Raw genomic sequence first — 23409 nt, 5'->3', positions numbered from 1 at the left:
AAATGAACAATTTCACATTTTCTCACATTATGGTCCATTCACCAACTTTTTGCCAGCTTACTTAACCCATCAATATCTGTCTCTAAACCATTTGTATCTCTCTCACAACTTGCCTTTCTACTTATTTTTGCGTCATGCAAATTTGGCTACAGTACATTCGCTTCCTTTCTCCACATCATTAATGTATATTGTAAATAGCATTGATCCCTGTGGAACCCTGCTTGTCAGATGGCAAGCCTAAAAGTGAACCTTATATCCCCACTCGCTTTTCTTGCCCATTAGTTAATTCTTTACCTGTGCCAATATACTACCTCCAACACCATGGGCCTTACCTTATGACTTAACTTTTTGTGGAAGTCCATAATACAGCACATCAATGGTTCCTCTCTATCCACGCTTGTTAAGCCTTCCTTGATAGACTCTAATAAATTAATCAGACATGATTTCTCTTTCATGAAGCCATACTAACTATTTGATTAGGTTGATTTTCCAACAGTTCTGCTATTATTTCCTTAAAATTGATTCCAATACTTTTCTAACCTGACTTGTTAGGCTAAATCAGCCCATAGTTACCTGCTATCTGCCTCCGTCCCGTTTGAATAAGGGTGTCACAATGGCAGTTTTCCAATCCTCTGGTATTTCTCCAGAATCCATGATGTTTGGAAAATAACAAGCAATGCATTCACTAGCTCAGCAACCTCTCATTTAGGAACCTAGGATGTAGGTCATACATGCCAAAGGACTTATCAGCCTTTAGCTCCATTAGTTTGTCTAATACTACTTCTTTAAGTCCTACTTTGTATTTATTAGTGTTCACAAGATCTTCCAACATAAAGAATGATGCAAAAGATTTGTTTAATTCCTCTGCCGTTTCCTCGCTTCCAACATATGTCCCCCAAGATTAGTTTTCTAAGGGGCCAATGCACATTTGGATGTCTCTCTCTTTCTTTGATATATTTAAAGAAGCTCTTAATACCAGATTTTATATTCTGCTCCAGTTTGCCTCATTGTTTATTTTCTCTGTCTTTATTATCTAATGTTACTGGGTCAGAATTCAAGAACTCAATTTCTAACAGCACTGTGGGTGTGCCTACGCCAAATGGACTGCAGAAGTTCAAGAAGGCAGCCAATCTCTTCATCTCAAGGGCAGTAGATGCTTGATCTAGCCAGCAAAATGCACGTGCCAGATAAATGTTTAAGAGTTTGCCTTATATGATGCTTTAAATCTGCAGTAAGATCTTTATTTGAAATTTTGATTGAGAATCCACAATTCCAGAATGGAATTTTAACTTCTCCACTAACATTTAAACAAATTGAAACAACAACATTAAATGTTGAACTTCAGCCTCTTGGGGTGGATGGCTTGGGGATGTTGTGGTTATTAGTGAAATTTATATTTGCTCACTTTAGAAAAATTCAGTAAAACTTGGAGATGTTATGGTCTCAAAAGACCATGTTTAACCAAATTATTGACATTCTCTGAAGGAGTAATATGCTATGGATAAAGAGCCCGTAGATGAATTGTACTTGGAATTTCCAGAAGGCATTTAATACATACATGAGGATCAATGGTCGGCACCACATCATGGGCTGAAGGGCCTGTTCTGTGCTGTACTGTTCTATGTTCTATGTTCTATTTGGTCTTATTTTGCTGGATTCTGAATTTATCCAGGTCTTTGGGGCTATCAATGACTTTTACCTCCTCATATGCTTTTTCTGTCAACTGAATACTCGTATTAACTTCCTTGGCTTTGGAATCAAACAGCAGAGAGAATTTAAGAAAGAATACAGGTACCTTTAGACCACGGATTATATTCTACACAGTGTTACAACAGAGATAGCACAGAAAATTTAAAGAGAAAATATTGTAAGGTACAGAAACTATAGAATGCTAACAATGGGGAGTTTAATTACCCAAATTATAGACTTAGGTAGGAACAGTGTAAAGGAGATAGCATAAAAGTGTGACGAGTTTCCAAAACGTGTCCAGGAGAGGTTTCTTGATCACTTCAAATCAGAGCCAATGACAAAGGAGATATTGCTGAATCTGATTCCAGGGAATGACAGGTGGATCAAATATCAGCTAAGGAAGATTTAAAGAACACCATAATAAAGTTTAGATTAGTTGTGTGAACAATAAACTTCAACCTGCAGCAAAAATAGTAGATTGGAGAAAGGCCAATTTCAGGAATAAAAACATATTTGTTCCATATAAAATGGAATCATGAATTAGCAGGCAAAACCCTAAAAAAACGATGGGCTGCATTTCAGGAGGATAGATTTCAGTACAGTCGAGGCACATTCCCACAAAAGGTAAACGTAAGGCAAGCAAAGCTAAAGATACCCAATGACAAAAAGGGGATAGAGAGTAAGATAAGCAGGAAAAGAGGTAACATTTCAAATATCAGTCTACAAGTGAGAACCAGCTGCACTTCCAGTTTTTAGAAGGGAAATGAACAAATAAGAGATGGAAGAACAATGAGAAGTTTGGAAGACGGTATAAAAGGGAAGACAAATGTGACAGAGATAATGAGAACTGCAGATGCTGGAGAATCTGAGATAACAAAGTGTGGAGCTGGATGAACACAGCAGGCCAAGCAGCATCGGAGGAGCACAAAAGCTGACGTTCGGGCCTAGACCTTTCATCTAAAAAGGGGTATGGGGAGAGGGTTCTGAGATAAATAGGGAGATAGAGGGAGGTGGATCAAAGATGGATACAGGAGAAGATAGGTGGAGAGGAGACAGACAAGTTAAAGGGGCAGGAATGGAGCCTGTGCCTGTTAGTGTAGGTGGGGCCATAGGGAGGGGATAGGTCAGTCCGGGGAAGATGGACAGGTCAAGGGGGCAGGACAAAGTTAGAAGGTAGGAAATGGAGGTGCAGTTTGAGGTGGGAGGAGGGGATAGGTGAGAGGAAGAACAGGTTAAGGAGGCAGGGACAAGCTGGACTGGTTTTGAGATGCACTAGGGGGAGGGGAGATTTTGAAGCTTGTGAAATCCACATTGATACCACTGGGCTGCAGGGTTCCCAAGCGGAATATGAGTTGCTGTTCCTGCAACCTTTGGGTGGCATTGTTGTTGCACTGCAGGAGGCTCGGGATGGACATGTTGTTTAAGGGATGCGAGGGGGAGTTGAAATGGTTTGTGACTGGGAAGTGCAGTCGTTTATTGCAAGCCGAGTGTAGGTGTTCTGCAAAGCAGTCCCAAGACACCGCTTGATTTCCCCGATGTAGAGGTGCCACAACGGGTACAGCGGATGCAGTACACCACATTGGCAGATGTGCAGGTGAACATCTGCTTGATGTGGAATGTCTTCTTGGGGCCTGGGATGGGGGTGAGGGAGGAAGTGTGGGGGCAAGTGTAGCACTTTCTGCAGTGCAGGGGAAAGTGCTTGATGTGGTGGGGTTGGAGGTGAGTGTGGAGCGGACAAGGGAGTTATGGAGAGAGTGGTCCCTCCGGAAAGCAGTCAAGTGTGGGGAGGGAAAAATGTTTTTGGTGGTGTGGTCAGATTGCAGATGGCAGAAGTGTCAGAAGATGATGCGTTAGATCCAGAGGTTGGCGGGGTGGTACATGAGGACGAGGGGGATTCTCTTTTGGTGGTTATTCCGGGCAGGGATGAGCTGCGGGAAATGCAGGAGACACAGTCGAGGGCATTCTCAACCACTGGGGGGGTGGGGGGGTGGTTTAGGGGGAGTTGTGGTCCTTAAAAAACGAGGACAACTGAGATGCACAGGAGTGGAATGCCTCATCCTGGAAGCAGATGTGGTGGAGTCGAAGGAATTGGGAATAGGGGATGGAATTTTTACAGGAAGTGGGGTGGGAGGAGGTGTATTCTGGGTAGCTGCGGGAGTCGGTGGGCTTGAAATGGATATCAGTTTCTAGGTGGTTGCCACACATTCTTTCCCCTCTTACCATAAACTGATGACCTCTAATCCTCGATTCCCCATCCCTGGGAAAAAAGATGGGGTGCATTCACCCTATCCATGCCTCTCACGGTCTTTTACACTTATATAAGATCCCTCCTCAGTCTCCTATCATTTAAAGAAAAATGTCCTCACTTGACCAACCTCTCTCTTTTAACTCAGTCCCTTGAGTCCTGGAAACATCCTTATAAATTGCTTCTGCACTCTTACCAGTTTAATGACATCTTCCTGTAGCAAGGTGGCCAAAATTAAACACAATACTCCAAGTGCAGCCTCGTCAACATCATGCACAACTGCATCATAACTTCCCAACTTCTATGCTCAATACTCTGACTGATGAAGGCCAATGTGCCAAAAGCCTTCTTCTCTGCCCTGTCTATCTGTGACTCTCAGAGTATCATGCACCTGAACTCCAAGGTCCTTCACTCCCACTACACTCCTTAAGGCCCTACTATGCACCATGCAACTCCTACTTGGATTTGACTTTCTAAAACGCAATACCTCACACTTATTTACACTAAACTCTATTTGCTATTTCTCGGCCCACTTCCCCAGCAGATCAAGATCCTGCTGCAATTTCTAATAACCTTCCTCACTGTCCGTGATACCACCAATTTTAGTGTCATCTGCAAACTCACTAACAATTTCTTGTACATTCTCATCCAAGTCATCAACATAGATAACAAACAGCAATGGGCCCAGCACCAACCCTGAGGAAAACCACTAGACACAGGCCTCCAGTCAGACAAGCAGTCTTCCAATATTATCCTCTGCTTCCGACTATCAAGCCAATTGTGTATCCAATTTGCCAGCTCTCCCTGGATTCCAAATGATCTAACCTTCCAGAGCAGCCTACCATGTAGAACCTTATCAAAGAACATAGAACACAGAACAGTACCATTTCTGGTTGAGTAGCAGCGAGAGCGGGAGCTTGGACCAGGGGCCTGTCAGGAAGCCGGTGAGTCACTGTTTTTGAATCTGTAAAAAGATTACCTCAAGTGTCGGTGCCTTCCATTTCTGGTTGAGCAGAAGCACAAGCGGGAGCTTAGACCAGGGGCCTGTTGGGAAGCTGGTGAGTCTCTGTTTTTGAAACTATAAAAAGCTTACCTCATGAATAGGCGGAGGTACGCTGAGCAGGAGCGGACACGGGACTGCTGAGTAAGTGAGGTAATATATTTGTGTCAATGAAATGTGAGGCTGGATGAACACAGCAGGCCCAGCAGCATCTCAGGACCACAAAAGCTCACGTTTCGGGCCTAGACCCTTCATCAGAGAGGTGTATGGGGTGGGGGTTCTGGAATAAATAGGGAGAGAGGGGGAGGCGGACCGAAGATGGAGAGAAAAGAAGATAGGTGGAGAGGAGAGTATAGGTGGGGAGGTAGGGAGGGGATAGGTCAGTCCAGGGAAGATGGACAGGTCAAGGAGGTGGGATGAGGTTAGTAGGTAGGAGATGGAAGTATGGCTTGGGGTGGGAGGAAGGGATGGGTGAGAGGAAGAACAGGTTAGGGAGGCAGAGACAGGTTGGACTGGTTTTGGGATGCAGTGGGTGGAGGGGAAGAGCTGGGCTGGTTGTGTGGTGCAGTGGGGGGAGGGGACGAACAGGGCTGGTTTTGGGATGCAGTGGGGGAAGGGGAGATTTTGAAGCTGGTGAAGTCCACATTGATACCATTGGGCTGCAGGGTTCCCAAGCGGAATATGAGTTGCTGTTCCTGCAACCTTCGGGTGGCATCATTGTGGCACTGCAGGAGGCCCATGATGGACATGTCATCTAAAGAATGGGAGGGGGAGTGGAAATGGTTTGTGACTGGGAGGTGCAGTTGTTTATTGCGAACTGAGTGGAGGTGTTCTGCAAAGCGGTCCCCAAGCCTCCGCTTGGTTTCCCCAATGTAGAGGAAGCCACACCGGCTACAGTGGATGCAGTATACCACATTGGCAGATGTGCAGGTGAATCTCTGCTTAATGTGGAAAGTCATCTTGGGGCCTGGGATAGGGGTGAGGGAGGAGGTGTGGGGGCAAGTGTAGCATTTCCTGCGGTTGCAGGGGAAGGTGCCGGCTGTGGTGGGGTTGGAGGGCAGTGTGGAGCGAACAAGGGAGTCACGGAGAGAGTGGTCTCTCCGGAAAGCAGACAGGGGTGGGGATGGAAAAATGTCTTGGGTGGTGGGGTCGGATTGTAGATGGCGGAAGTGTCGGAGGATGTTGCGTTGTATCCGGAGGTTGGTGGGGTGGTGTGTGAGAATGAGGGGGAACCTCTTAGGGCGGTTGTGGCAGGGGCGGGGTGTGAGGGATGTGTTGCGGGAAATGCGGGAGACACGGTCAAGGGCATTCTCGACCACTGTGGGGGGGAAGTTGCGGTCCTTGAAGAACTTGGACATCTGGGATGTGCGGGAGTGGAATGCCTCATCGTGGGAGCAGATGCGGCGGAGGCGGAGGAATAGGGTCTAGGCCCGAAACGTCAGCTTTTGTGCTCCTGAGATGCAGCTGGGCCTGCTGTGTTCATCCAGCCTCACATTTCATTATCTTGGATTCTCCAGCATCTGCAATTCCCATTATCACTAATATATTTGTGTGGTTGCGTTATCCGAAACACTACTCTGGTAGTGTCTCCCACCCATCCTCCTCCTCTAAGCAAAAAAAAAAGGTTCGGTGCGCCTGATTGGTAAGGTAACAAGTTTATTTTTTATTCTTTATTTTTTAACAGTCTTTTTGGGAATTTAGAACAATGGGAACGGAGGTCAGGGCAGTTGAATGTTCCTCCTGCAGAATGTGGCACGTAAGGGTCACCACTAGTATCCCTGCTGACTACATCTGTGGGAAGTGCACCCAACTCCAGCTCCTCGAAAACCACGTTAGGGAACTGGAGCTGGAGCTGGATGAACTTCGGATCATTTAGGAGGCAGAGGGGGTTATTGAGAGGAGTCACTGGGAGGTAGTCACCGATCAGGTACAAGAAAAAGGCAGATGGGTTACAGTCAGGGGACGGAAAGGGAACCAGCAGGCAGTGCAGGGATCCCCTGCAGCCATTCCCCTCCACAATAAGTATACCGTTTTGGATACTGTTGGGGGGAACAACTTACCAGGGGAAATCTGTGGGGCACAGATCTCTGGCGCAGAGTCTGTCCCTGCTGCTCAGAAGGGAACGGGCAAGAGGAGCAGAGCAGTAGTCATTGGGGAATCCATAGTTAGGGGGACAGATAGGAGGTTCTGTGGGGACGAGAGAGACTCATGGTTGGTGTGTTGCCTCCCAGGTTCCAGGGTGCGTGATGTCTCTGATCGTGTTTTTGGGATCCTTAAGGGGAGGGGGAGCAGCCCCAAATCGTTGTCCACATTGGCACCAATGACATAGGTAGGAAGAGAGATGGGGATTTAAGGCAGAAATTCAGGGAGCTAGGATGGAAGCTGAGAACTAGGACGAACAGAGTTGCTGTCTCTGGTTTGTTGCCCGTGTCACGTGCTGGTGAGGTGAGGAATAGGGAGAGAGAGGAGTTGAACACATGTCTACAGGGATGGTGCAGGAGGGAGGGTTTTGGATTCTTGGATAATTAGGGCTCTTTCTGGGGTAGGTGGGACCTCTACAAGCAGGATGGTCTTCACCTGAACCAGAGAGGTACTGATTAACTGGGGGGAAATTTGCTAAGGCTATTCAGGTGGATTTAAACTGATTCAGCAGGGGGATGGGAACCAAAATTGTACTTCGAGTATAGAAAAGGTTGCGAGTAGGGAGGTCTGAAATAAAGTTTCAGGGACGCAAGATGGCACCGGCAAGCAAGAAATTGGTTTCAAGTGTGTCTACTTCAACACCAGGAGCATCCGGAATAAGGTGGGTGAACTTGCAGCATGGGTTAGTACCTGGGACTTCGACGTTGTGGCCATTTCGGAGACATGGATAGAGCAGGGACAGGAATAGTTGTCTCGGGCCTAGACCCTTAATCAGAGAGGGGGATGGGGAGAGGGAGCTGGAATAAATAGGGAGAGAGGGGGAGGCGGACCGAAGATGGAGAGTAAAGAAGATAGGTGGAGAGAGTATAGGTGGGGAGGTAGGGAGGGGATAGGTCAGTCCAGGGAAGATGGACAGGTCAAGGAGGTGGGATGAGGTTAGTAGGTAGCTGGGGGTGCGGCTTGGCGTGGGAGGAAGGGATGGGTGAGAGGAAGAACCGGTTAGGGAGGCAGAGACAGGTTGGACTGGTTTTGGGATGCAGTGGGTGGGGGGGAAGAGCTGGGCTGGTTGTGTGGTGCAGTGGGGGGAGGGGACGAACTAGGCTGGTTTAGGGATGCAGTAGGGGAAGGGGAGATTTTGAAACTGGTGAAGTCCACATTGATACCATATGGCTGCAGGGTTCCCAGGCGGAATATGAGTTGCTGTTCCTGCAACCTTCGGGTGGCATCATTGTGGCAGTGCACGAGGCCCATGATGGACATGTCATCTAGAGAATGGGAGGGGGAGTGGAAATGGTTTGCAACTGGGAGGTGCAGTTGTTTGTTGCAAACTGAGCGGAGGTGTTCTGCAAAGCGGTCTCCAAGCCTCCGCTTGGTTTCCCCAATGTAGAGGAAGCCGCACCGGGTACACTGCCACAATGATGCCACCCGAAGGTTGCAGGATCAGCAACTCATATTCCGCCTGGGAGCCCTGCAGCCATATGGTATCAATGTGGAATTCACCAGTTTCAAAATCTCCCCTTCCCCTACTGCATCCCTAAACCAGCCTAGTTTGTCCCCTCCCCCCACTGCACCACACAACCAGCCCAGCTCTTCCCCCCCACCCACTGCATCCCAAAACCAGTCCAACCTGTCTCTGCCTCCCTAACCGGTTCTTCCTCTCACCCATCCCTTCCTCCCACACCAAGCCGCACCCCCAGCTACCTACTAACCTCATCCCACCTCCTTGACCTGTCCATCTTCCCTGGACTGACCTATCCCCTCCCTACCTCCCCACCTATACTCTCTCCACCTATCTTCTTTACTCTCCATCTTCGGTCCGCCTCCCCCTCTCTCCCTATTTATTCCAGCTCCCTCTCCCCATCCCCCTCTCTGATGAAGGGTCTAGGCCCGAAACGTCAGCTTTTGTGCTCCTGAGATGCTGCTTGGCCTGCTGTGTTCATCCAGCCTCACATTTTATTATCTTGGAATTCTCCAGCATCTGCAGTTCCCATTATCTCTCACAGGAATGGTTGTTGCAGGTTCCGGGATTTAGATGTTTCAGGAAGAACAGAGAAGATGGTAAAAGGGGCGGAGGTGTGGCATTGTTGGTAAAGGACAGTATTACAGTTACAGAAAGGATGTTTGGGTACTCGTCAACTGAGGTAGTATGGGCTGAGGTTAGAAACAGGAAAGGAGAGGTCACCCTGTTGGGAGTTTTCTATAGGCCTCAGAATAGTTCCAGATATGTAGAGGAAAGGATAGCAAAGATGATTCTCGATAGGAGTGAGAGAGACAGGGTAGTTGTCGTGGGGGACTTCAACTTTCCAAATATTGACGGGGAACACTATAGTTCGAGTACTATAGATGGGTCAGTTTTTGTCCACTGTGTGCAGGAGGGCTTCCTGACATAGTATGTAGATAGGCCAACAAGGGGCAAAGCCACATTAGATTTGGTACTGGGTAATGAGCCCGGCCAGGTGTTAGATTTGGAAGTAGGTGAGCACTTTGGTGATAGCAATCACAATTCTGTTATGTTTACTTTAGTGATGGAAAGGGATAGGTGTTTACCGCTGGGCAACAGTTATAGCTGGGCGAAAGGCAATTACAATGAAATTAGGCAAGATTTAAGGAGCATAAGATGGGGAAGGAAACTGCAGGGGATGGGCACATTAGAAATAGAACATAGAACATAGAACAGTACAGCACAGAACAGGCCCTTCAGCCCACAATGTTGTGCCGACCATTGATCCTCATGGATGCACCCTCAAATTTCTGTGACCATATGCATGTCCAGCAGTCTCTTAAATGACCCCAATGACCTTGCTTCCACAACTGCTGCTGGCAACGCATTCCATGCTCTCACAACTCTCTGCGTAAAGAACCTGCCTCTGACATCCCCTCTATACTTTCCACCAACCAGCTTAAAACTATGACCCCTCGTGCTAGCCATTTCTGCCCTGGGAAATAGTCTCTGGCTATCGACTCTATCTATGCCTCTCATTATCTTGTATACCTCAATTAGGTCCCCTCTCCTCCTCCTTTTCTCCAATGAAAAGAGACCGAGCTCAGTCAACCTCTCTTCATAAGATAAGTCCTCCAGTCCAGGCAGCATCCTGGTAAACCTCCTCTGAACCCTCTCCAAAGCATCCACATCTTTCCTATAATAGGGCGCCCAGAACTGGACGCAGTATTCCAAGTGCGGTCTAACCAAAGTTTTATAGAGCTGCAACAAGATCTCACGACTCTTAAACTCAATCCCCCTGTTAATGAAAGCCAAAACACCATATGCTTTCTTAACAACCCTGTCCACTTGGGTGGCCATTTTAAGGGATCTATGTATCTGCACACCAAGATCCCTCTGTTCCTCCACGCTGCCAAGAATCCTATCCTTAATCCTGTACTCAGCTTTCAAATTCGACCTTCCAAAATGCATCACCTCGCATTTATCCAGGTTGAACTCCATCTGCCACCTCTCAGCCCATCTCTGCATCTCTGCAAATGTGGAGCTTATTCAAGGAAAAGCTCCTGTGTGTCCGAGATAAGTATGTATCTGTCAGGCAGGGAGGAAGCTGTAGAGCGCGGGAGCCGTGGTTTACGAATGAAGTGGAATCTCTGGTCAAGAGGAAGAAGAAGGCTTATGTTAGGATGAGATGTGAAGGCTCAGTTAGGGCGCTTGAGGGCTACGAGGTAGCCAGGAAAGACCTAAAGAGAGAGCTTAGAAGAGCCAGGAGGAGGCATGAGAAGTTGTTGGTGAATAGGATCAGGGTAAACCCTCAGGCTTTCTATTGGTATTTAAGGAATAAAAGAATGACGAAAGTAAGATTAGGCCCAATCAAGGATAGTAGTGGGAAGTTGTGTGTGGAGTCAGAGGAGATAGAGGAAGCACTAAATGAATGTTTTTTGACAGTATTCACTCTAGAAAATGACAATGTTGTCGAGGAAAATACCGAGTTACAAGCTACGAGACTAGGTGGGATTGAGGTTCACAAGGAAGAGGTATTAGAAATCCTACGGAGTGTGAAGATAGATATGTCCCCTGGGCCGGATGGGATTTATCCTAGGATCCTCTGGGAAGCCAGGGAGGAGATTGCCAAGCCTTTGGCATTGATCTTTAACTCGTCATTGTCTACAGGAGTAGTGCCAGACGACTGGAGGATAGCAAATGTGGTTCCCCTGTTCAAGAAGGGGAGTAGCGACAACCCTGGTAATTATAGACAAGTGAGCCTTACCTCAGTTGTTGGTAAAGTGTTGAAAAAGGTTATAAGAGATAGGATTTATAATCATCTAGAAAAGAATAAATTGATTAGGGATAGTCAGCTAGGTTTTGTGAAGGGTAGGTCATGCCTCACAAACCTTATTGAGTTCTTTGAGAAGGTGCCAAACAGGTAGATGAGGGTAAACCGGTTGATGTGGTGTATATGGATTTCAGCAAGGTGTTCGATAAGGTTCCCCATAGTTGGCTATTGTACAAAATGCGGAGGAATGGGATTGTGGGAGATATAGCAGTTTGGAGCGGAAATTGGCTTGCTGAAAGAAGACAGAGGGTAGTAGCTGATGTGAAATGTTCATCCTGGAGACCAGTTACTAGTGGTGTACCGCAAGGGTCGGTGTTAGGTCCATTGCTGTTTGTCATTTTTATAAATGACCTGGATGAGGGCGTAGAAGGATGGGTTAGTAAATTTGCAGACAACACTAAGGTCGGTGGAGTTGTGGATAGTGACGAAGGATGCTGTAGGTTTCAGAGAGACATAGATAAGCTGCAGGGCTGGGCTGAGAGGTGCAAATGGAGTTTAATGCGGACAAGTGTGAGGTGATGCACTTTGGTAGGAGTAACCGGAAGGAAAAGTACTGGGCTAATAATAAGATGCTTAGTAGTGTAGATGAACAGAGAGATCTCAGTGTCCATTTACACAGATCCTTGAAAGTTGCCACCCAGGTTGACAGGGTTGTTAAGGAGGCATACAGTGTTTTAGCTTTTATTAATAGAGGGATTGAGCTCCGGAACCAAGAGGTTATGCTGCAACTGTACAAAACTCTGGTGCGGCCGCACTTGGAGTATTGCGTACAGTTCTGGTCACTGCATTATAAGGAGGATGTGGAAGCTTTGGAAAGGGTGCAGAGGAGATTTACTAGGATGTTGCCTGGTATGGAGGGAAGGTCTTACGAGGAAAGGCTGAGGGACTTGAGGCTGTTTTCATTAGAGAGAAGAAGGTTGAGAGGTGACTTAATTGAGACATAAAGAATAATCAGAGGGTTAGATAGGGTGGATAGGGAGAGCCTTTTTCCTAAATGGTGATGGTGAGCACAAGGGGGCATCGCTTTCAATTGAGGCGTGAAAGATATAGGACAGATGTCAGAGGTAGTTTCTTTACTCAGAGAGTCGTAAGGGAATGGAACGCTTTGCCTGCAATGGTAGTAGATTCGCCAACTTTAAGTACATTTACGTTGTCATTGGACAAGCATATGGATGTACATGGAATAGTGTAGGTTAGATGGGCTTCAGATCGGTATGTCAGGTCGGCACAACATCGAGGGCCGAAGGGCCTGTACTGTGCTGTAATGTTCTATGTATCTATATTCTATATAGTACAGCACAGTACAGGCCCTTCAGCCCACACTGTTATGCCGACCTATTATCCTACTAGGATCAAACTACCTTGCATACCCGACATTTTACTATCCTCCATGTGCCTATCTCCGAGTTATTTAAAAGTCTCTAAAGTATCTGACTCCACTACCACTACCAGCAGCGCATTCCACAAACCTCACACTTGTCCGCATTAAACTCCATTTGGCACTTCTCAGCCCAGCTCTGCAGCTTATCTATGTCTCTCTGAAACCTACAGCATCCTTCGTCACTATCCACAACTCCACCGACCTTAGTGTTGTCTGCAAATTTACTAACCCATCCTTCTACGCCCTCATCCAGGTCATTTATGAAAATGACAAACAGCAATGGACCTAACACCGACCCTTGCGGTACACCACTAGTAACTGGTCTCCAGGATGAACATTTCACATCAGCTACTACCCTCTGTCTTCTTTCAGCAAGCCAATTTCCGATCCAAACTGCTATATCTCCCTGTATAAAGAACCTATCTCTGACATCTCCCCACACCTTCCTCCAATCACCTTAAGATTATGCCCTTAAGAGGCCTTGTTGAAGTCCAAATAGACCACATCAACTGCCCTGCCCTCATCAACCTACCTGGTCACTTCAGCAAAGCACTCTAACAAATTTGTGAGGCATAATCTTCCAACCACAAAGCCATGCTAACTACTTCTAATCAAACATGTCTTCCCAAATACGCATATATCTTATCCCTCAGAGTCTTCTCAAGTGACTTATCTACCACAGATGTTAAGCTTACTGATCTTTAATTCCCAGTTTTTTCTTTGCAGTTTTTCTTGAATAAGAGCACAACATTCACTCCTCTCGTCTTCCAGGAGTTCACTTGTAGCTAACGATGATGCAAATATATCAGCCAGGGTCCCCACAATTTCTTCCTTAGACTCTTGCTGGGTTCTTGAATATATATGGTCAGGACCAGGAGATTTATCCATCTGCATACATTTTAATATTTCGAACAGCTCCTGTACTGAGATATGGACTGTCTCCAAGATATTGCCACTAACTTCCCCAAGTTCCTAAGTCTTCATGTCGTTCTCCATGGTAAGAGGAGAAGTATTTATTGAGGACCTTGCCCATCTTTTGCAGTCACACACATACATGTCCACGTTGGTCCTTGAGGTAATAAAAATCTCTTTGGATTCACCCTAATCTTCTCAGCCAAATCTATCTCATGCACCTATCTTCTCCTTTATCTATCTTCGATCCGCGTCCCCCCTCTCCTTGTTTATTTCAGAACCCTCACCCCCTCCCCCTTTTCCGATGAAGGGTCTAGGCCCAAAACATCAGCTTTTGTGCTCCTAAGATGCTGCTTGGCTTGCTGTGTTCATCCAGTTCCACACTTTGTTATCACGGATTCTCCGGCATCTGCAGTTCCCATTATCTCTGATACAATTTTAACCTCACTGCGAAGCCTCTTCCAGGGATGCCTAACCTGAAGAAGTTACCCTCCTCCCGCCAGACAAACCTCAGGGGATCTCTCTCCAATGCAACTCTCTTGTAATCTCTTCGGCCACCTATCTTCTCCTCTATCCATCTTCGATCCGCCACCCCCTCTCTCCCTATTTATTTCAGAACCCCCCTCCCCCTTTTCTGATGAAGAGTCTAGGCCCAAAACGTCAGCTTTTGTGCTCCTAAAATGCTGCTTGACCTGCTGTGTTCATCCAGCTCCACACTTTGTTACCCCCTTTCCCCCCTCCTGATTTCCTTCTTCAGTAAACTCCTGTATCCTCTGTGTACCTCCAGGGATTTCCTTGATCGCAAATAGTCCCCAAATAGTCCACAGGAATTTGTGGAACAAATGTGCAAGGAGACTGAGGAGATATGCAGGAGAAATAGGGTTGTCAAAGGGGGGGATTTTAATTTTCCAAACATAGACTGGACTGTCATAGTATTAAGGGCTCAGATGGGGTAGAATTTGTTAAATGTGTTCAGGAAAGTTTCCTAAAGCAGTACATAGAGGGTCCTACTCAGGAAGGGGCAAAACCAGACCTACTCTTAGGTAATTGAATAGGACAGGTGACTGAGGTGATGGTGGCGGAGCACTTTGGGACTGGTGACCATCATTCTATTATTTTTAAAATAGTTATGAAGAAAGACAAAACTGGTCCACAGGTTCAAGTTCGAAATTGGGGCAGGACAAGTTTGATGGAATCAGGAGCTTGCAAGTGTTGATTGGAGTAGATCAGCCATGCCCAGTTCTTTTCTCGGGTCAAAGCCTCAATATGTTTTGTCATCCAGCGTTCCTCACTCCTACCAACCTTGCCTTTCACCCTTATAAGTACATAAAAGTCTTGAACTCTACCTATCAAACTTTTAAAGGCATCCCACTTTGCTTGCAAACAAACTACTCCAATCAATCCTATATCTCCTCAGTCTCCTTGCATATTTATTCCACAAATTCCTGTGGACTATTTGGGGGCCTATATTACAACCCCAATAATGCTTCCATCCCCTTTTTATTTCTTAGCTCCACCCACAAAGCCTCACAGGATGAACCCTGATCATTCTTCTAAAGTGAATATAATCCTAACCAATGCAATCTCTCATCATATGTCAGTCCTGCTATTCTAGGAATCAATCTAGTAAACCTTCAATGCACTCCCTCAATAGCCAGTACGTCCTTCCTCAAATGATGGGGCCAAATGTGATGGAAAGAAAATTGCTACCTGAAAATGTTTAAATGAAAGAATATTCTATTTTCATCAAGAAATGAATTACCCTTAATGTTTCATTAAAAACTGGATTCACCGAGTTCTTCTTCACTGTGCTCTTCAATTTACTCTGAGGAGACTTGTCAGGAAGCAAATAGGTCTTCACGTATCTAAAAAAAAAGCTTAGAATCACAAAGATGTGGTTTCAGCAAGTACACAACGCTCTTCATTCCAATTCTTGGATTTCATTATTTATTACTTGAATTCAAGGTGGTCAAGGTTGGGAAGGAAATAATCCAGAGTAACTTAACTTTAAAAACTATTGAAAAAAATGGAAACAGGGGAGAAGCTAGTCCTGAAAAAAAGGGATGAGACAAAAATATTTGTGAGAAAGAATCTCAAACCAAAAAATCAAGATGCAGAATCAATATAGGTACAGTGAAGAAATGGCCAAGGATAGAAAATATTCTTGGATGTTAAACGTTCCCCAATAGTTACAATGTCTGACAAAATACAGACCAGCAAATTTGAAGTGAGAAAAATGGTTAGGATATGGAGTGCACTGCTTGGAAGAGTGGTGCAGGCAATGATATGGGGGAAAAGCAGGGCGTATTTATGTAAAATGAGAGCATATTTATGGAAAAGGATAGGCCTGTTCCACAAGTTACATTTCTAAATTGGGGCAAATTCAATTTCGATGATATTGGACAGGAACATTAAACAGTTGATCAGAGGATAAGGGATGTCTGGCAAGTGGGAGGCTTTCAAAAGTGTGATAACAAGGGTTCAGGGCCAGCTTGTTCCTGTTAGTTTGAAAATCTGGCAGGAGCAGGGAACATTGTATGACTAGAGATATTGACGCTCTGGTCAAGAAAAATAAAATAGTATACGTCAGTTAAAGACAGTTGGGATCAAGTGAATCTTTGAAGTATAAAGGAGTACACATAAGTGGGAAATCAGGAGGGCAGAAAGGGGACATGAGATAGCTTTGGCAGATAGGGTAAAGAAGAATCGAAAGAAATTCTACAAGTATATTTAGGGCAAAAGAGTATCTAGGGGGACAATAGCCCCCCTAAAGATCAATGAGGTCATCTATGTATGGAGCCACAAGAGATGAGTGAATTCCTAAGCAAATATTTCTCATTAATATTTACTGTGGAGAAAGACATAGAAGCCTAAGGAACTCAGGGAAATAAATGGTGATGTCTTGAAAAGAGTCTACATTATAGAAAAGAAGGTGCTAGCAGACTTAAAATGCATAAAGGTAGATAAATCCTTGGGATCTGATCAAGTGTATCCCAGGATACAGTGGGAAGCTATGGAAGAAATTATGTGGCCCTAGCAGAATCATTTGTACTATCAAAAGTCATGGGTAAGGTGCTGAAAGACTGGAGGGTGGCTAATGTTGCACCATTATCTAAGAAAGGCTGCAAGAAAAAGTCAGGGAACTCCAGACCAACAGCCTAACACAAGCAGTAGGTAAGTTGTTAGTGGGGATTCTGAGAGACAGGATCTACGTGCATTTGGAAAGGCAAGGACTAGTTAGGGAGAGTCAGCTTTGAGCAAGGAAATCATGTTTCACAACTTTGATTGAGTTTTTTGAACATGTGACCAAGAAGATAAATGAAGGCAGAGTGGTAGATGTTGTCTACATGGACTTTAGCAAGATCTTCCAACAACCATGTAGACTGATTAGTAAAGTTAGATCATGTGGGATCCGGGGAGAGCCAGCCAAATGGTAGATGGTTTTTACTCAGACTGGAGGCCTGTGACCAGCGGTATGCTACAAGGGTCAGTGTTGGGTCCACTGTTCATCACCATTTTTAGAAACAACTCAGAACAGAATGTCGGAGGCATCGTTAGTAAGTTTGCACATGACACTGAAATTCGTGCTACAATGCTTAGTGAAGAAGGTTATCTAAGAGTACAGGGAGATCATGATCAACTGGGCCAGAGGGCTGAGGAATGTAGATGGAGTCTAAATCAGATCAATGCAAAATGTTGCATTTTGGTAAGACAAGCCAGGGCAGGACTTACACAGTTAATGGTGGAGCCCTGGGTATGTTGTCGAACAAAGAGACCTAGGGGTGTAGATACATAGTTTCCTCAAAGTGGCATCACATGTAGACAGGTTGGTGAAGAGGACATTTGGTTTCATTGGTCACAGCACTGGCTACAGGAGTTAGGATGTCATGTTACAACTGTACAAGACATTGATAAGGCCACATTTGGAGTACTGTGTAGAATACCAGTTGCCCTGCTATATGAAAGATGTTTTTAAACTGGAAAGGGTAGAAGAAAGATTTAAAAAGATGTTAGCAAGACTTAAAGATTTGAGTTATAAGGAGGGAGGCTGGATAGGCTGGGACTTCTTTTCCTGAAGGATAGGAAGCTGAGGTGTGGACTTATTGAGGTTTAAAAATCATGGGGGACATAGCCAAGGTCTTTTCCCCAGATAGGGGTGTCCAAAACTAGAGGGCATAGATTTAAGCTGAGAGGGGTACGATTTGTACTCCCTCCATAGCCAGAACATCCACCTTCATGAAAAGCCAAAACCAAAACTGCAGCACTCCAAGTGTAGTCTAAAGCCCTGCACAATTGAAACAAGATACCACTGCTCCTGTACTCGAATCCTCTTACTACAAAGGGCCAACGTACTCCTTACCTTCTTCACCACCTACTGCAGCTGCATAAATAAAAACCAAAAGAACTGTGGATGCTGCAAATCAGAAGCAAAAACAGAAATTGCTGGAAAAGCTCAGCACATCTGGCAACATCTGTAAAGAAAAATCAAAGCTAACGTTTCAGATTCAGTGACCTTTCCTCAGAACTGATGGTAGCTAGGAGAATGTCAGATTTTATGCAGAAATAAGTTGGGACAAAGTAATAAGGAGTAAATGATTCGTGATTCAGGATAGAGTCCAAAGAGAGTGAAGAACAGTTGGACTGACAAAGGAGTGAATAACGATCTGGCTAGGAGGATGAATTAATGGAGACTGTTACTGGCTGACAATGGGTTGTGTGTAATATCAGACTATGTGATCACAAGGCCTGGTATGCAGAGGTGGGGAGCTGGATATAAGAGAGCTCAAGCCCTAAAGTTACTGAGCTCAATATTGAGTCCTGAAATGAGGTGTTATTGATCCAGCTTACACTGAGCTTCGCTGGAGCACTCCAGCCAGCGTAGGTCAGAGATATTGGCCAGGGAACAGGGTGGTGTGTTGAAGTGGCAAGCAACTGGAAGCTCAGGGTCACATTTGCGGACAGAATGTAGGTGTTCTGGAAAGTAGTCACCCAATTTACGCTTTGTTTCCCCAATGTAGAGGAGATTACATTATGAGCAACGAATGCAGTTGGCAAGATTGTGTGAAGCACACGTAAATCACTGCTTCTCCTGGAATGTATGTTGGGGACCTTGGAAGCTGAGGAGGAACAAGATAAATGGCCAAGTCTTACACCTTCGGTGATTGAAGGGGAGGGTGCCATGGGGCTGTGGGAGGATGTTGGAAATGCAGGAAGAGTAGGCCAGGGTGTCCCAGAGGGAATGGTCCTCACCGAAGTTGAACAAGGAAGGGGAGGAGAAAATGTGTCTGGTGGTGGCATTTTGCTGGAGGTGGCAGAAATGGTGACGAATGATTTTCTGGATGTGGATACCAGTGGGATGGTAGGTAAGGACAAGGGGAACCTTATTGTTATTACGGGAGGGAAGAAAGCAGAGCCAAAGTGCGGGAGATGGATCAGATCTGGTTGAGGGCCTTATCAATAACGGTACTGGGGAATCTTCAGTTGAGGAAAAAGTAAACATTTTGGAGACTGCCTTGTAGAAATTGGTATAATTGCAAAAAATGTGATGAAGATGCAGACAGAGGAACTGGGAGAATGGAACAGAGTCTTTACAAGAAGCAGGGTGCAAGGATATATAGTCCAGGTAACTGTGGGAATTGGTGGGTTTATAGTGGAATTAGTGGCCAGTCTATCCCAGAAATAGAAACAGAGATGTCAAGGAAGGGAAGGGAGGAGTCAGAGATGGACCAGGTGAAAGTGAGGGCTGGGTGGAAATTGGAAGCAAAATCAATAAACCATTCCAATTCCGGATGAGAGAGGGAAGCAGCACTGAGGATATCATCAAAATATAGAAGAAAGAGTTGTGGGTGGGTCCTGGGATAGGGCTGGAACATGGAATGTTCCACATACCCCCACAAAGATACAGGCATAACTAAGGCCCATATGGGTACCTATGGCCACCCCTCTGACCTGAAGAAAATGAGAGGAGTCGAAAGACAAGTTGTTTAGGCTGAGGACAGCTGCATACTTACTTTCAATGACTGGCATACAAGGACACCCAAATCTTGACCCCTTTCTCAATCTATTGCCATTAAGATAATAATTTTCCTTCCTGGTTTTGCTACCAAAGTGGATAACCTCACTTTTATCTACATTATACTTCATCTGCCCACCCACTCAATGTAACCAAATGACACTGAAGCATCGTTGTATATCAGAGAAATAGGCCCTTCAGTCCACCATGCAACAAACTGCCAACCAACAAACACCATCACTTATCCCAATTACCTGCAATTGATCCAAAGCCTACAATGACCTGGCATTTTAAGTATTCATCCAAAAGCCTCTTAAATGTTGTGAGAATACCTGCCACCCACATCATCTCTAGCAGCATGTTCTGTATTTCAGGCATGCTCTGGGTAAAAAAAAATTTCTCAGAACCCCTCTAAACTACCGATTCCTCACCTTAAACTTGCACTTTCAAGTGTTAGACACATTTGCCATGGGATAAAGATTCTCACAATCTACTCTATGCTTCTCAAAATTCTGTATACTTCTATCAGATCTCCCTTCACCCTCCTTTACTCCAAGGAAAACAAATACAGCCTGTCTATTCTCTCCTCATAACAAGCTTCTCATCCTAAGCAACATCTTAGTGAATCTTCCTTACACTGTCTCCAGTGCAATCACATCTTTCAAATAGTGTGGTGACCAGGGTTGCACATAATATTCCATATGTGGCCTAACCAAATGTTTTGAAAAGTTGTACTTCCTACTTCCTAATTCTATATTCTATATCCAGCTAATGAAGACAAACATCCCGAATGCCTTCTTCACCACCTTGTCCATAGGAACAGACACCTTCAGGGATCTACATATGTCCCTACAAAGATCCTTTCATTCCTCATACTCCCAGGGGACCTACCAATCATTGTATATGTCCTTCCCTAATTAGAACTACCAAAATACATCACCTTGCACTTATCAGGACCATTATCTGCTATTGCTCTGCCTAATTTACCAGCTGATCAATATCAGACTGTAGCCTGGGACCATTTTCCTCACTACCAACACCATCAATGTTCGTGTCATCTGCAAACTTGCTAATTATATCTTTGACATTCATATTCAAGTTGCTAATACAAATAATAAACAGCACCAAATCCTTCAGTACACTGCTAGTCACAGGCTTCCAATGACAAAAATAACATTCTGCCATTACTTTTTGCCTCCTCTTAACAAACCAATTTGAATCCAGGTTGCCAACTTGCCTTGGATCCCATGGACTCTAGCTTTTGGACCAGCTTTCCATGTGGGAACTTGTTAAAGGCTTGAATGATGTCTATGTAAACCACAACATCTGCACTACCCTCATCAATACATTTAGACACCTTTTCAAAAGATTTCAGACAGGATCTCCCTTTAATAAATCTGTGTTGACTTTCCTTAATCAATGCCTGCCTTTCCGAATATTGCTTAATCCTGTCCTTCAAACTTTTTCCCAATAATTTCCCTACTAGTGACCTCAAACTAACCGATTTATAATTACCCAGCTTTATCCCTGCTGTTCTTCTTGAACAATGTATCACATTAGCTATCCTTCAGTCATCTGGGAATTTACCTGTGACCAGTTAAGTTTTAAATATCTCCACCACGGCCCCAGCAATCTCCGTCCTTGCCTCCCATTGCAGACTGGGATAAATCTCATCAGACTGTGGGGATTTGTGCACCTGTATGTCCATTAAAACATCTAATACCACCTCCCTAGCAACCCAACTGAAATTCTTGGCTACAATGTCTTTGTCCTCTGTGAGTACAAATGAGCAGTATTTATTTAATACCTCACCCACATCCACTGACTCCAAGCAAAGGTTGACCTTTCATCTCTGTTAGGTCCCATGCTTCCTTTGATAATCATCTCACTCTTAATTTACTCACAAAAAGCCTTGGGTTGTGGCCCTTCCTTGACATCCTAATTTCTGCATATCCAACCCATTTTCCCCTACATATGGATCCTATTATAAGTTTTTCTTTCTCTCTGGTATACCATTTTTCATCCCTTCATCTGCTTAATTGCATTCTCTCTCTCTGGGCTCCATCTCTGCTTATCTGCTCACTCTTTCCTTTTACTCCCGCTCCCGTCTTCAGCATATATAAACCATCTTTTCCTAGCTACTATCAGTTCTGAAGGAGGGTTAGTGGACTCAAAACATTAACTCTGCTTTCCTTCTACAGATGCTGCCTGATCTGCTTAGTTTCTCCAGCAATTTCTGTTGTTTCTGATCCACTCAACTGATGCTCAATGTTTCATCCACATAACAAAACTGTTAACTCATTTCCCCCAGCGTTCAACTCACTCCAGATCAGCATGTAACCGTCTTCAAATCCACAATCACCCACACAGCCCTACATCAAACTAAGCCAATCTGGCATTGACTCATCCTTCCAATATCTGAACTGCATAGTTCAGCAGGCAACGTACTCAAAGTTAACACATCCAGTCCCTCACCTTAAATGCATGCTCCCTAGTATTAGACATTTCAACTCTGGGAAAAAGATTCTGACGGTCAACCCTACCTGTGCATCTCGTAATTTTATACATTTCAATCAAGTCTCCCCTCAGCCTCTACTGCTCCACAGAAAACAGCCGAGTTTTTCTAGCCTCTCCTTGTAGGTCAGGCTCTTGGATCCAGCCAGTATCCAAGGGTCTAGGCCCGAAATATCAGCCTTCCTGCTCCTCTGATGCTGAATGGCCTGCAGTGTTCATCCAGCTCTACACCTTGTTATCTCTGTATCCTGGTAAACACCCTCTACACATTCTCCAAAGCTTCCACATGCTTCTTGTAAATGGTGACCAGAATTGAACACAGTATTCTAAGTGTAGCCTAATCAAAGTCTTAAAAAGCTGCAACATAAACTTGATGCAGATTAGTGGAAAAACTGCTGAGAGAAAATTGCATTAATAAGTTAACAGGAGTTATTCATGTGCCTAAAGATGAGAAACATTGGGTTAAAAAGTAGGGATGTCAATATCAGCATGTCTGCTCTTCTAAAAAGTCAAGAACTTGCATAGCCCTTCTTCTGTAATATTGGATATTAGAAAAGATTATCTGGTCATTAACACCTTGCTGGGTACCTCAAAATTTGGCCTTCTCATTACTGATATTATGAAAACATTTATATTTAAAAATGACATAATTGGCTTGTAGGCCATCTTGAAGTCACAAAAGTTCCCGTATACATCTAAGCCTTTTTTAAAATGAAAATCTTGATGTAGAAACATGCACGTACGGGTTACATCTTTTTTTTTTCTCATCTCCATAAGCTAGTTTTTTGCATGCTTTGATGTGGATTTCCAATGCTACAGCTTGAAAATTGTACCGTATAGACAGCTCAATTTCACCAGTAACATTCGCATTGCCCAAAGTCTCTGGTTCCGTGCATGTGCTGGTGATGCTGTAAATGCTACCCTATGGAAACATAATGAAAAACATGTTATAAATCATGCCTTATAAATGCTTTTCTTGTCATCCATTTTGAACAAAGAACAAAGGAGAAAGAAAGAACAAAGAAAATTACAGCACAGGAACAGGCCTTTCGGTCCTCCAAGCCTGCGCCGATTGAGATCCTCTGTCTAAACCTGTCATCTATTCTCTAAGGGTCTGTATCCCTTTGCTCCCTGCCCATCCATGTACCTGTCCAGATACATCTTAAAAGACACTATTGTGTCTGCGCCTACCACCTCCGCTGGCAACACATTCCAGGCACCCACCACCCTCTGCGGGAA

The 23409-nt window shown here is 44.8% G+C and overlaps 1 protein-coding gene across 2 annotated transcripts in view; it reads right to left on the bottom strand.

Annotated features, from left to right (window-relative positions):
• sytl3 (synaptotagmin-like 3) overlaps positions 1-23409 on the bottom strand; it is a 175760-nt gene that overhangs the window by 4108 nt on the left and 148243 nt on the right. For both annotated transcript variants that reach the window (XM_048536633.1, XM_059648822.1), the window contains exons 10-11: positions 22914-23092; positions 15406-15508 (exon numbers count right to left, since the gene is read on the bottom strand). In XM_048536633.1, coding sequence (XP_048392590.1) covers positions 15406-15508; positions 22914-23092 — 282 coding nt within the window. The remainder of the gene's footprint in view (positions 1-15405; positions 15509-22913; positions 23093-23409) is intronic.

This window comes from Stegostoma tigrinum, chromosome 9, assembly GCF_030684315.1.
Source record: "Stegostoma tigrinum isolate sSteTig4 chromosome 9, sSteTig4.hap1, whole genome shotgun sequence".
NCBI classification, from domain to species: domain Eukaryota; kingdom Metazoa; phylum Chordata; class Chondrichthyes; order Orectolobiformes; family Stegostomatidae; genus Stegostoma; species Stegostoma tigrinum.
This window is presented reverse-complemented; position numbering and strand designations above follow the sequence as displayed.